Source organism: Microtus pennsylvanicus, chromosome 19 (genome assembly GCF_037038515.1).
Source record: "Microtus pennsylvanicus isolate mMicPen1 chromosome 19, mMicPen1.hap1, whole genome shotgun sequence".
In the NCBI taxonomy this organism is placed as follows: Eukaryota; Metazoa; Chordata; class Mammalia; order Rodentia; family Cricetidae; genus Microtus; species Microtus pennsylvanicus.
In genome coordinates, this window is record NC_134597.1 from 27941257 (window position 1) to 27956651 (window position 15395).

At 45.0% G+C, this 15395-nt stretch overlaps 1 protein-coding gene across 1 annotated transcript; it reads left to right on the top strand.

Moving 5' to 3' along the window:
• Positions 1–206: 206 nt before the first annotated feature.
• LOC142838449 (aldose reductase-related protein 2) lies at positions 207–12979 on the top strand. The gene is made up of 10 exons (XM_075953927.1): positions 207–379; positions 2651–2818; positions 3865–3981; positions 4722–4799; positions 7539–7661; positions 7928–8034; positions 8431–8512; positions 9370–9453; positions 10003–10085; positions 12667–12979. Exons 1-10 carry the CDS (start codon positions 314–316, stop codon positions 12707–12709), a joined length of 951 nt encoding a protein of 316 aa, XP_075810042.1. The 5' UTR covers positions 207–313; the 3' UTR covers positions 12710–12979.
• The last annotated feature ends 2416 nt before the right edge of the window (positions 12980–15395 follow it).

Below are 15395 nucleotides of genomic sequence, written 5' to 3' on the forward strand. Positions count from 1 at the left end.
CCCGATGCAATGTCCTGTCCCAAACACATTTAACAGTGATTCTTGAAGAACCTTTCACCCCGTGTTATTTAGGTTCATAAATCTCTAATGGGTGCTCCCGGAGTAATTCACGCTGCACCAGGGAGACTTCCTACCGGGTTACAATTAATCTTCACTCATTCTCTTCAATCTTACAAAAGGATAAACATCCGATTCAATGACTGTCCCTGGGTGTGGCTGCTTGCAGTAAGAGCCCGCCTCTTCATACATACAGGACTTAAAACCTCCACTAACACACAGACTTCCGCTCTCTCGGGAAGTTTCTGCAGCAACCATGGCCACCTACGTGGAGCTCAGTACCAAAGCCAAGATGCCCATCGTGGGCCTGGGCACCTGGCAGGTGAGTGTGACATCTTGGGAGACCTGCTGCTTTCCAGGAGGGTCTTGGCATTTCCTTCTCTTTCCACAACATTTTCTGAGGGTTTGGAATGCTAGAGCTAGGACCCAATTTGCTTTTGGCTATTGCACTGCTTCTGGCCTCAAAGCTCTGGTAGGCTTTTACAGCTGTGATGACAGAGCTTCTCTAACAAATGTCAGGTTTTGAGCCCTTCCTGGACTTTAAAAACAAGAGGCTGGCTGCATGGTCCTGACGCACACCTTCAGTCCCAGTGCTCGGGAGGCAAAGGCTCTCTGATTTTAGGCCAGTCAGATCTACAGACTGAGTTCTAGAACAGCCAGGGCTGTCACCCAGAAAAACCCTGTCTTGAAAAAAAAAATCAAAAATTCCCCTCTCCTTTCCAAAAAAGAAAGAAAGAAAGAAAGAAAGAAAGAAAGAAAGAAAGAAAGAAAGAAAGAAAAGAAAAGAAAAGAAAAAGCTCCAGGCAAGCTTTCCTCTGAACTTATGAGACACCCAACATTTTCTAGGTCTTAACTGTGTTTTGGGTTTTTTTTCTCTTGCCAAGTCATTCAGAGGTAGAGGCAGGACACCGAGCTCCAAATGACCCAGGTCCCCTTGCTGCCCATGGAAAGGACCTCCATCTGTTGCATCTGGCCTGGAGCCTGTGGGAAAGGCAGGGTCTCAGATCCGAGCCCAGGCTACTGAACTGGCCCCTGCCCTTTAAGGCTCGACCTGGTTCCCGTGCACATTACACTCTAAGCATGAGGACCACAGAGCCTGGGCTGGCATCCTGCCTTGTAGTCTTACTCTCCTGGCCGAATGCCTCAGGCCCATCCCTTTTTCCAGTGAAGCCTCTGTTGGGACTTGTCTGACCATGTCCCATCTCCTAACACTGCCTTTGCGTTTCCCTTGGTGATACCATGACAGTGGCCGGCTGGTTTCTAGGAGCTCTCTATTTGGTTTCTGGAGACTGAGAGTTTAGGTTGCCCTAGAACTCACCCTGTCTGGAGCTTAGGTTAGCCTTGAACTTGCAATCCTCCTGCCTCAGCCTCCAAAGGTTATTACAGGTGTGAGTCACTGCCAGGAGCTGTTTCTGGAGCCCATGTCTCCTGTTCTGGTGGCTTAGCCACCGCCACCGCTGTCTCTTACCCTTTGCAATGTTCTTTCCTCTGCTCCTGGAACAGAGGCAGAGCCCTTCTTTGTCTCTGCACTGGGTTGAAATCTTACTTGAATTTGCTCCCCAATGGAAATTTCACTTTCTACCAAGCTGACAACCACTCTTCCCAGAAGTACCTCTCAGAAATTCAAAATTAGGGCAGGACAAGGAAGTTGTTTTCCAGAAAAGGATGTGGTATTAATAGGAGTCTGTTCTTATCTGTTGAAAGTCAGGAAGGTATGGGATGGGTGGGGGGGAGGCAGGAACTGCTGAATGGCTAGAGGCCATTTCTCGTCCCTGGGAAGTCAACAGTTTATCTCTGTGGTGCTTTTCCTCGTTTGATACTTAACCAAGGTATTTCTAGAGCTGGTAAGAGAGGAAGGGTCTTTTTGTTTGTTGTTGTTTGGTTTGGTTGGTTGATTGAAGACTGTTTTTATATTTATGTTTAATTTTGAAGGCAACTATGTACCCCAGGCTGGCCTCAAACTCACAATTTCCCTGTCTCTTATTTCCCAAATGCTGGGATTACACACATGGGCCACCACACCCAGGGGTCTGATCTTTGTTTTTGTTTTTTAATCTTATTATATTTCATCCATTTACACTGCTGTGTGGCAGAATCTGAATTTGTCATGCAATGGTCATGACAGGGTTTCTCTGTAGCTTTGGAGCCTGTCCTGGAACTCGTTCTTGTAGACCAGGCTGGCCTCGAACTCAAAGAGATTGACCTGCTTTTGCCTCCTGAGTGCTGGGATTAAAGGCGTGCGCCACCACCACCCTGCTTATTCCAACATTCTTGAATAACATGGTCTGCAGCTGAAATCCTCTGGGTGGCTTCAGAGTTGAATTTTGGCTTTTAGCAAGTTGTAATGGGAGCTGTCTGACACCTCAGAAACAAGAGATCCTTTAAGATCTGGTGGATTTGACAGGAACTGACTGTTAGCTAAGAGAGAACGTGGGGTGGGTGAACATTCCGGTTCACTTTTTCTTCACTTTTGAAAAGTTTGTTTCTTCCCTAGTGTTCCAGTAACCCTGTGGTTTCCTGAAGCTGGGCTGTGTGGAATCTGGTGAGGATGGTCTTGGCCTTAGAGCATCCTGTGACCTCTGTTGCCTTTCAGTCTCCTCCAGGCAATGTCAAGGAAGCTGTGAAGGTGGCCATTGATGCCGGATATCGCCACATTGACTGTGCCTATGCCTATTACAACGAACATGAAGTGGGGGAAGCCATCCAGGAGAAGATCAAGGAGAAGGCCGTGAAGCGGGAGGATCTCTTCATTGTCAGCAAGGTAGAGTGGCCCACTTGGTGGACAGGACTTCAAAGCCAGTGGAAGAATCTGGTCCACACTACCTTATCCGTCATTCTCCTAACCTCCTTCCTTGCTTTTGTTATATCCGTGGGTGTGAATAACCACACTCCAAGTCAGTACTGATAAGGTTCTGCTGCTGGCCCACCCTAATGTGGGAGCTTTCCCATAACAAGATGGTTCCACTGAGGTTCAAGTGCTCCTCACTGCCATGCTTTCTGTCAGTCAGAAGCTAGGGGCGCCGTCAAGGGTGACTGAAGAGATGCCTCAGGGGTTAAGGGTGCATTCTGTACCTGCATAAGATCATTATCTAGTGCCCAGCACCAACAGCAGGTAGCTCACAACTCCTGTAACTCAAGCTCCGCTTCTGGCCTCTAGGGGCACCCCTCACATACATGTGCACATATGCACATACACAGAAATAATAAATGAAATACATATTTTTTAAAAAGGGATGGGCCTGAGCCATATCACTCAGTACTGTGTTCTCAGTGGCTGGGTAGAGAAAGCTTTTTTTTTTTTATTGTTGCATAGGAATATCTTTCTTTAATCTCAATTCACTAAAAATGCTGTAAAAAATAAAAAGGAGAGGGGTGAGTGGAGCGTGACGTTGTTGGTTGGGTATAACTATTTGGACCACTCTACCCACTTGGAAACAGCATCTGGTGCGAGAAACAGACTCACCATACAGACTGGCCACTTTAAGCCCTGTGGTTCACCGTTAGGGCCTGTTGCCTTGGAGATAGGGGATTATACCCCTGTAGCATCAGAATGCTAAGTGTTCTAAGAAATGCACAGGATGAAGTAAGCTTGAGAAAATAAATCACCCTCAACAAGTAGGAAATAACCTGCCTCGTGGAGCCCTAGGAATCTTGCATATCAGATTAGCTATGTTAATTAGCCCATTGTGTTAAAGATAAATAGCCTGTCCCAAGGTTAGATCAGACTGTAAATCTCAGAACGGGGAGGGTGAGTTTAGCGAGGCCCTTTTTCTCCAATTCCTAATCCTTCCTTGTTGCACTCTGCAGTTGTGGCCCACCTGCTTTGAGAGAAAACTGCTTAAGGAAGCTTTTCAAAAGACCCTCACGGATCTGAAACTGGACTATCTGGACCTCTATCTTATCCACTGGCCACAGGGACTTCAGGTTTGAGCTGCTCTCTGTACCTTCTATAGCCACTGAGACAGGGCTATGGTAAAGGGGGCGGGGCAGGGGAGAAGCTTGTCAACTTCCTGTTGGTTCCACATCCAGTGATGTCCTCAAAAGATGTCTTGGGCTATTTTTGAATATTGTATTTCAGGGTTCAATACTATTCTTGAAACACTTTTGTAGTATTTCAGGGTCTGACACCCTTGCCAAGCAAAGCGTGCCTAGGGAGTTGCTTCCTAGAGCAAAGCCCAAGACTTTGCTGCTGAGGTTGAGGGGTGTGAACACTCAGTTTGCCCCTCCCCTCATTCATGCACAGCTAGGGTGATGGTACTTGTGGAGGAAGGTCTGGACTTCTGGAGGAGTCAAGAACAGGATCTAGTTATAGTCTTCTGCAAACTTTACCATTCAGATCTAACCCTTGCCTAGTGATAATGAAATTAAAATTTCCTCCAGGCCCATGCGGGTCCAGATGCCCTGCGTTCATTTCCATGGTGATGGAAATTTCCTGATAGCGTCTTTGACATATAGTAGTAGGTTTGGGAACCAGCCCAGCAGTGTCTGTGGTCTGGGATTTACCGTCCACACTAGGCTGGGATAGAGTTGCCGGGCTTCATGTCTGCAAGTGTGTCCTCTGGAGCCTGACCGAGCGCTAAGCAGGTGTGGGTATTTGGTATTTTACCATCCCAGAGCCTCGCTTCATAGGAGCAGCCAACATGCATTTTGTTTTGTATTTACAGCCTGGAAAGGAATTATTCCCCAAGGACGCTCAAGGCAATGTCCTCACCAGTAAAATAACGTTCTTGGATGCTTGGGAGGTAGGTTCCAGCTTTACTGTGCGATGGAGACTTTGTCATTCTGGTATGAAAAGGCCACATGCCTTGTGTGTAATTCTGTCTCTGCTTTCCTCAAGTTCTTCTTACCCCTTCTTTAACATGTTTGGATTTAGGGTTCATCTGGCATCATTTACTTTTTTTTTTTGAGATGATCCCACAGTGTATCCCCAGTTAACCTGGAGCTGACAGAGATCCATTGGCCTCTGCCTCCCAGGTTCTGGGACTAAAATCATTTGTTTTGGAGGTGACTCTTCGGATCTCAACTGAGACAGGAAACACAAATGTTCCTCAGTTTGTGGTAGGCATATGCTGTTTTAAAGCTAAGGGCAGGTACTTGGTACAGGGATGTTGCCTTGATTTGCACATATTAGCTGAGTAACCAAAGGAAATTTATTATTATTATTATTATTATTATTATTTTGGGTTTTCAAGACAGTGTTTCTCTGTGCAGTCCTGAGTGTCCTAGAACTTGCTTTGTAGAGCAGACTTGCCTAGAACTCAGACAACTGCCTACCTCTGCCTCCCACCCAGTGCTGGGATTAAAAGCGTGCACTACCACACCCAACTGTATTAGTGAAAAGATTGAACTCCTTCGAGCCGTTTACTCTTATTGATGAGCTTGTTGTGAGAAGGCTCAGTGGTGCAGTGTTTGCTGCACAAGCAGAAGGATCCGGAACCCACACAAAGCCAGGTTTGGAAGCACATGGCTGTAATTCCTGTGCTCGTGTGGCAAGAGGGAGGGAGAGATAGGAGAGTCCCCTGATCTCCAGTCAGCTAGTGCGGTATTCACAGATGAAAAACAAAGAGACTCTGTCTCACGCAAGGTGAAAGATGAGGATCAACACCCGAGGTTGTCCTTTGGCCTTGGTACACTTGCCATGGTGTGTGTTCCTGCACACGCACAGGAACATGTGCACAAGCATGCACACACACCATGCACACACAGGAACATGTGCACAAGCATGCACACACACCATGCACACACAGGAACATGTGCACAAGCATGCACACACACCATGCACACACAGGAACATGTGCACAAGCATGCACACACACCATGCACACACAGGAACATGTGCACAAGCATGCACACACACCATGCACACACAGGAACATGTGCACAAGCATGCACACACACCATGCACACACAGGAACATGTGCACAAGCATGCACACACACCATGCACACACAGGAACATGTGCACAAGCATGCACACACACCATGCACACACTCACATACTATCACACTTCAGGTGGGATAAGGATGAAGAGAGCGGTCATCCAAAGCTTCATCTTGGCACATTAGTTACCAACCCTGCAAGGGAATGTTACCTTCCCTGTGTACAAATGATATAACCATTAACCTGGGGAATTTGAAGTCATCTAGTTACACAACAGGGGTGTGACACAATTAAGACTAGACTCAGTCTTATCTGACTCAAAAGTCCAGTTCTCAAAACTTTTATCACAGTGCTTGACAGTGAGCCTGTATCTAGAGATCAGAAAAGTAACTAACAAGAACCTTGCTTTTTAAAACCAAACAACTGACTTTATCAGCTGTGTTCCTTTGCAGAACCCAGACTGATACTTGATGTGCATAAGGAGTGTTCAAAAGCTGGTTTACTCAGTTTTTGATATCCCTCCTTTGCGCTATTTTTTAGGCACAACTTAAACTCTACTTTCACTGTCACTGTGGGACCCGTGTAGATCCCTTCCTTCCCACACTGATGCTCAGGGTTATGCCAACTGTCAAGTGAGCCCAAGTAGCCTCACTGTGATGACTGATGGATCACTGAAAGAAGCACACGGTAGGCTTTTATATTCTACAAACTTCCAAACAGGAACTTATAATAAATGAATCATAAGTACATGTTGAGTTTGTGGCTGCCACCATCAAGTATGATATCTTGACAAATTTGGAAATTGTTCATTCTGGGGAAAAATTATTTTTAAAAATACCCTTCCTTAGGGCTAACACACAGTCATGGTTGTTGTAGGTTGTTAGCTGGCCAGATTTCAGGCCCACCTAACCTTAGCTTGGGGGCCGTGCCAGGCTCTGATAGGTCTACATGTCTCGCCATTGGAAAACTAACCATATGGCAGGGGAAAGTGGGGTCAGAATCCAAATAGGAAGCTGGTTCTGAGGACACAGTCCTGTAATTCAGGTGCGGGAGGCAGAGGCAGGATCACAAGTTTGAGGTCTGCCTGGGCTGCAGAGGAAGTTCAGGGCTAATCTGGATAATCAGAGAGACCACGTATCAAACTTTTAAAGTGAAAATATAAAAGGCTAGAGATGTAGCTCAAGAATAGAGTGCCTGAATAGTCACATCAGTCCCCAATCTCTCTCTCTCTCTCTCTCTGTCTCTGTCTCTGTCTCTCTCTGTCTCTGTCTCTCTCTCTCTCTCTCTCTCTCTCTCTCTCTCTCTCTCTCTCTCTCTCACACACACACACACACACACACACGAAAGACAAAGGGCAAAAGTGAAGGAGCCTATTTTCTCAGGTTATGCAGATTTGGGTGACGAGAGAGCTGAACACTACACTCCTAGAAGCATCTGACCACTGATGGGCATTCACCGCCTGGGCTGATACTTCTTTCTAGTGTTGTAACTTACCTAACCTGGAGGGTTGTTCATCTACTCCTCTTATCTCAGGACTAAGCCGAGCAAGCATCCCTGCAATCCTCCCATGGCCATCTAAATGGCATTCTTCCCTGTGACAGGTCATGGAGGAACTGGTGGATGAAGGGTTAGTGAAAGCCCTGGGGGTCTCCAACTTCAACCACTTCCAGATTGAAAGGATCCTGAACAAGCCTGGACTGAAACATAAGCCAGTGACCAATCAGGTAAATTCTGTTCAGCAAAGGGGTCCTCTTCTGTGATTACTTCAACACTGGGAGACAATTTCAATACTATCCACAGAGTCTCATCTCTGAGGTCTGTGTTCAGGATGCTCAGGGAGGTAGGAGACTGATCTCTGGGTCTGGTCTATAGCACATTCATCAGTAGGTTATATTTAGCCTTTATGTTGGTCTTTCCTTGTGCCCAGAGTTCCATCTGAGCCACTCAGGAAGGCCTACTTCCCTAGTGATGGAGATGTTTTCTCTTGCAGGTCGAGTGCCACCCATACCTCACTCAGGAAAAACTGATCCAGTACTGTCACTCCAAGGGTATCAGTGTCACAGCCTACAGTCCCCTGGGCTCTCCAAACAGGCCTTGGTGAGGCTTCGGAGTGATGACTTTCTTTCATCACTCTGAAGTTTAGTGTTTAATAATTAGTTAGTATTGCTATGAATTTCTTATGTACTTGGGGAAAATGTGTCTATAGCAATACATCTGACACATTCAAATAGGATTATGGGAGGAGGGGCACATGTTTTTAAAAAATGACAGGATGCCTTACCTCTTAAGAGTGCTCCGTTTCTGCTCTCTAATGCTAGAATACCCTTACAAATTCCTGAGGCTCCAGAGCCTACATATAAGACCATAGGGAAGACACAGCTTCCAGGCAGCTCCCTGTCTGTTCTGCAGCTGGAGAAGGCCATGGTGCTCAGCCCTGATACTGCCATGGAAGTGGGGTGATTTTTTTCATTCCAGCTATCTTTCTGCCTGTAGGGCCAAGCCAGAAGACCCGTCACTACTAGAGGACCCCAAGATTAAAGAGATTGCTGCCAAGCACAAGAAAACCTCAGCCCAGGTAAAAGATGTTGCCTTCCTGCTTTTAATCCTGTAATCCCTTTGTGTTTGTTTGTTTGTTTGCTTGCTTTTGTTTTTTGAGAGAGAGTTTCTCTGTGTTGTCCTGACTGTCCTAGAACTCACTCTGTAGGCCAGCCTGGCCTCAAACTCATAGAAATCTGCATCCTCTACCTCCTGAATGCTGGGGTTAAAAGTGTGCACTCGGAGGGGGCAATCTAGTCTTTAGTCTTGTTTTATTCTTTATGTTGCTGTCTTTTAATCCTTTGGAGAGAAAGAAATGGGAGATGTAAGTCTATTGGCACCTTTGGGAAATACAGCTGGCAGTATCAAACAACGATCATCCCTGTTCATCAGCTTCCTGCCAAGTTCCCGTTCCTAGCTAGAGAAATCATGGTGTTGCTTTCAGGCTTAAGGGAGATACAGGAGCCATAGGGAATTGCAAAGATAATCATTCTGTTAGTTACTTTTTTATTGCTGTGATAGACACCATGACCAAGGCAATTTATAGAGAAAGGGATCTATATGGAGGTTACTGTCCCAGAGAGATGGGAGTCCATCACCATAACGGCAGAGAAGATGGCGGCAGGCAGGCAGGCATGGTGCTGGAGCAGGAGCTAAGGGCTCACGTCTTAATACACAAACAGGAAGACGAGAGCACACTGGGACTGACATAAAGCTTGAAACCTTAAGCCCATCCCCAGTGACATACTTTCTCCAACGAGGCCATGTCTAATCCTTGCCAAACCATGCCGCTGACTGGGGACCCAGTTTTCTAACACATGTACCTGTGGAGCCAGTCTCATTTGGATCACCATTCTCCTCTTTCAGTGAACACATGCCTTTACGTTTTGTGCGCAGGTTCTGATTCGGTTCCACATCCAGAGAAACGTGATAGTGATCCCCAAGTCTGCCACACCAGCACGTATACATGAGAACTTTCAGGTAAGATCCTAGCTGATCATTGGCTGTGTATGGATGAGAGGACTCTTAGCAGGCTTCTCATCCTATCCTGCAGCATCAGCGATGTTCCTAACTTCTCATCTTGTGAACTCTTGAAGGGAGCTAGCTGGCTTCAACAGAGCGAGATGAATCACCAGGGTGTCACGAATGGGCTGAGCGAGGGACCGGGGAAGCCCCATCAGTTATGAGCACAGAAAAGACCCTTACTTTCCCATGAGCACTTAGGTCAAGGGCCATAGACTATCCTGCCCAAGGGCAGTCTGCCCTTGCCTACATGGCAACCTTTTAGCTGGAAAACAGGTATGGACTGGACCTGAAGAAATGTCCTTGATCCATGTGTCCCTCACGGATTAGACACTGCACAAACCGAGATTTTGTACCACCGAACCCTATAAATAATTCAGTCTTGAACTAGAAAATGGTTTGTATGCAATGTGAGCCTATGTGTGTAGAGAGGAAAGCCTAGAATGCCTACAGCCTCGGGTACCAGCCCTTTCCTTGCTAAGGAGCCTTGGGACTCTGTCCTTCCAGGTCTTTGACTTCCAGTTGAGTGACCAGGAGATGGCTACCATCCTGGGCTTCAACAGAAACTGGAGGGCCTGCCTGCTGCCTGAGTAAGTGGGACAGGGTTATGCATGACTTTTTGAAGTTGTAGAAGGTTAACTGGGAGGGCTGGAAGACATCCAGGATGACCTTTTATGTTCAAATACTGTTTCCTGGGAGTTGTGAGAAAGTACTGTTTGAATCATGGGAAATCATGCCTGCCAGTTCTGCAAATCCTGAGTTTTACACATAGAGCCAGAGTTTAAGAAAGATCATGCTGTTCTGGATTGTTTTTTTCTCTTTAGGGTTCTGCTTCCCAGCTTCCAAATAATTATACAAAGACTTATTCTTACTGATGAATGCTCAGTCTTAGCTTGGCTTGTTTCTAACCAGTTTTTCTAACTTAAATTATCCCATTTCTCCTTAACTACGTTTTGCCTCTGAGCTTTTACCTTTCTTTATTCTATATATCTTTGTTTCTCCACAGCTGTCTGTGTGACTGGGTGGCTGGACCCTGATATCCTCCTCTCCTTCTCCTTCTCTTGTTCCTCAATCTTCTCTTCCCAGATTTCTCCTGTTCATTCTCTCTGCCTGCCAGCCATGACTATTTCTCTCTCTTGCCTAGCTATTAACCATTCAGCTCTTTATTAGGCCAGTCAAGTGTTTTAGGCAGGCAAAGTAACACGGCTTCACAGAGTTAAACAAATACCACATAAAAGAACGCAACACATCTTTGCATCATTAAACAAATATTCCAGAGCATTAAAGGAAGTAACACATCTTAAAATAATATTCCCAGCACTGTTCCTTGCAGGAGGCAGAAGCACTTATCTACCCACTCCTTCACTTAATGGCTTTTGTGCAATACGCTGTGTGCCAGCATGTTCTGGGTGTCTGGCATATCATACTATACAAACTTCATGTTGCCCAATCTTGTATTCTAGCAACATCTGAAGTTACTCTAAGTATGTATGTCAGACAGTACCAAATGCCATAGAGAAAGGTAAAATAGGTGAAAGGTATGGGAAGTAGTGCATTCTGGTGGAATAGATGCTTTATATGTGATGTGACTTGGCTGATCTCTCAAGTCACAATTGAGAGAAACAAAGAATGTGCCATGTGGTATTAAAAGAACACCTTCTTTGGCAATCACAGCAGTGGGTGTGAATGCCTCGAGGTAGTGGATTTAGGGCACTCCAACAAGGAGGCCATTGAAGCTGCAGCAGATGAGTAAGGCCTACTCTGGAAAGAAATGAATTCAGAGACAACCTTAAACTAAGGGCATGAAGGTGGTACAGACCATGAAAAGGACTTTGATTTTCGGACTTGGAATCAGAGAGAGGATGTGAACAGTCTACATGATCTGACGTGCCTGAAAAGTTTACTGACTTCTGCACTGAGAGGCCATAGGAAGCCTACTATATAATAATTCAGGGAAGAGAGGACAATAACTGGACCTGAATTCCAATAGAAAATAGCCAACTGAATTTGCCAAAGAATTATCAAGTATAGTTTTGCTTGGTCAGTTTTGTTTTTGCAAGAACAATCCAAAATGAGAGTTGTCATTTAGAGGTGAAGGATTTGGCTTGAGACATGTTTGTGATCATCAAATAGATATTGAGAGATAGTTACATTAGTGAGTGAGGTAATAGATTGGGCCATTCAGCCCAGATGGTTTGTAATGCAAAATTCACTCATTCAATTGCCACGATGCCTTGGATAGATTTGTAACTTTGCCAAATCCGATTCCTTTTTTTTTTTTTTACAAAGTAGGAATTGTTATACCCAATACAGCAAATATCCATTGAATACAAGTTTAGATGTTATCAGAGATCCTAGCTCATGGCTTATCTGGCCTTGTTTAATGCATCAATCATAATATAACAACTAATCTGTTGATTTCTTCATGATTTCCCACTTTTCTGTAATGTGGAATGAACTCAAACAGTGTTTGTGAGGCCCTTGGCTGCATGCCTGGCTTTTGGCAACCTGGCCACGGCATACTTCCCTGCCCTCTTTTCAAATGTCCTGTCCTGCTCATCATATTGAGGGCAGACTTTGGTATGGAAGCCCCTATGTGCCATAGTTCCAAGGATGGGGTGAAGAGAGGCTGATAAAGCACATAGAAAGTACATTCTTGTGTATACCATATAAGAATGCCTGGACACACTGGGGAAGTAGCTCAGTTAGAGAGTGTTTACCTGGTGTGCATGAACGCTTGATTTAGATCGTTGGTAGTTCATAAAACCAGGCCTCTTCCAAATCTGTGCCCTTTTTTTCACGAACTGTTGTTACATACATGTATGTTTATGTATTTACATACATGTTCCTACGTTATCAAGGAGGGGTAAATGGAAGGCTTTGGAAGGAGAAAAAAAGAAGAGGGAAGTGATGTGATCATATTATAATCTCAAAAACCATAAAAGAAATAATTACAAAAATTAAAGCCAGGCCCCGTGGTACATGCCTCTAATCACAGTACTGTGGAGGTAGCATCAGGAGGTTAAGTTCAAAGTTGTTCTCTACAACATAGAGTTCAGAGCCAGACTGGCATACATGAGACCCTGTCTTAAAAAAACAAAACAAAACAAAACAAAACAATAAAAAAATCATTACATGGCACTAACATTTTCTCCACGCTTATTGCTGCAGGACAATAAACATGGAAGAATTCCCCTACAATGCAGAATATTGAAGCTAAACCGCCCGATGAGCCGTCCATCTTTGCTGACACACACCTCACTCACCCTGGAGTCCTATTTGAGCCGAGACCGCCTGACTTTGTGCTCTAGGCAATGCTGTACTTAAATCTTCCTGGTGAACCAAGGACAGACTGTCTTGCAATGATAATGACTCTGAGAAACAAATGGACATTTCTTTTCCTTACTTGATCTGACCAAATGTATGTCAAAAAACGTTGGTGGATATAAGGATAGAACAATAAAAATGATAGTAGTAACAAGCATGTCCAACACATTCTAGAGTGGTTTTTGAATTAGTGAACTCGTTGGGTCCAACTCTTACCCTTTGGGGCCCAACTCTCACGCTTCACATTTTATATGAATGAAATGGAGGTGTAGCCAAGCCAAGAGCTTGCTTGCTGGAGGTCCCTGAGCAGTAAGTGGTTAAAATTAAGTTTCTAAGGAAGATGCTCTCAGTGCGAGCGCCAGTGCAAGGCAATTTGATGCCCTCCTCCTCCCACATCTTCTCACCTCTTCTATTGCCCTGTGAACTTCCCAACCTTGCCTTTAACACACCATCATGCCTAAGGGTCAGTGCTGGGGTAGGGGGAAGAGTCTGGGATCCACAGAGGACATCACGGGGTAAAGGGGGAGTCGGGCATGAAAAATCCTATTGCCATTAACCTTGGACATGCCTTTTCTATAGCATTTCTTTGCGGAAACCTTGCAGCCATCAAGAAAGGCTTAGAGAACAAAAGGGCACCTGGCCACCCATCTCACAAACTTAAAGATGCTCACCTTGGGCCATGTTTGCTCCAAATGTTTTGCAAATAGAAAAACTAAGTGGTAAGTGTAGGGTAGGAAACCTCTAGCTCTCCCCATCTCTGCTCCTCACAATCAGCGTCAAGACAGATGTCTGAGTTGCCTCATCCACTGCTCACAAGCCTGCTTGTGCTCAGGTCCTGCCCTTCCTCCCAGTGTGCATGGTGTTGATGGTGGCAGAAGCCTATACTTCCAGGGTTCCTGGTCAGACAGCTTAGTGGGGACTACTATTAGGAACCTGAAGGGCTCAAGAAGCAAAATGTGTGGTTTTCAGATGCTATTTCTTATAGAAGTCAGATTTGCTGTGGGAAACCAGCTCTTTCTCACAACCTTAACCTTGGTTCTGTCTCCTAACAGTTCACAGTGTGTCTGGGATTAGAACCCATCACTTTGTCCATTCCATACTGTGGTCCTCCATCAAGTTACCAGAGGGGTGGTCCTAGAGGAGGCTCTAGGGTTTCCCTCATTGACTCCCCTACTTTTGCTGACTGCTGGCTTTATAGTTACTTCTTCAGAAGTCTTGACTTCTCTCTCTGACTTCTCATGATGCTCTTATAGGAAAACTGGCCATTGGATTCATGCCCACCCTCACCAAATATGCCAGCAGCAGCAGCATCAATATTATTATTATTATTATTTTGAGACAGGGTCTCAATATGTAGCCCTGGATGTGCAAGAACTACATAGACCAGACTGACCTCAAACTTACAGAGATTCACCTACCTCTGACTTCGGAGTGCTGGGGTAGAAGGTGTGCACCGTCACACCCGGAAGCATATCTTAATGGAACTTACTCTGTTTGCAAAGCCCTTTCTTCAAGTAAGGCCATATTCTGAGGTCTGGGCAGACATGGGCTTTTGGCTCCCTATTCAGGCAATGTATGGAACATTATTATACCTTTATTTGACTACTTAGTATTTCTGAGACTACCGTGTAGACATTTTGAAGATAATTTACTATCATATTTGTTACCAAAGTGGCCAAATTACCACCTCTTGGCATCGTTCGAAGACATTTACAATTCATTTTTATTCAGTGGCTTGTCTACATTTTCATTAGTTCATTCCTCTGGCTCCCTGGAGACTGTGGAGTTCTATGTACAGTGTAGACTGTTAAATGTTGGCAACTTCCCAACAACATTTGTCCCTAGACAAATGTGGTAGTCAGAATCTACGCCCTGCCAGTGACATTCACTGTATGATCCCTTCCCTTGCGTGTAGGCAGATCCCGTGAACAGGATGAGATTATACTCATACAATAGATTTAATAAAAATGTTTTGGTGGATGTGATTGTCTCAAACCTGCTGAGTTTTCGATGGGAAGTCACCGGGAGCAGGACTTATCTGCGTCACTTCTGCTCATGAGACAATCGTTTGTGTGGAGTGCGACAAGAGAACAAGAGAAATGATAAAGTAAACCATACTTCCTCTTCATCTCAGTACATGGTCAATAACCCAGAGCAGGCTTTGTTAGTAGACTGGGTGCGTGTCTGGAATCGAGACGAAAACACTCTCGCTGATTCTCTGCAGTATTTCCACTGCTCTGTTGGGAACAATACTCACTTCCCGTGCGTGCTTCAAAAGAAGAGTTTTTACAGTGTGTGATGCTGTGCTTGAGTTAAATGTTTTATATTTATACTTTAAACAGGTGTTGCGAAATAATAGAGGCATACTAACGATTAGACGTCTAAATGTTTCTTCACTTAAAATGATAATGAATAGCAAACAAAAACAAAACACGCAGACAAGGAAAGAGACCACGGCAAAAGGAAGAAAGGAGCGTGTTTTAAAACCACCAGCAGCACATTTCCCCTATGCTTTGGGAGCTGCTGGCTTCTGCATTTTCCAGTTGTGAGCATATTGTGCAGCGAGCTCTGAG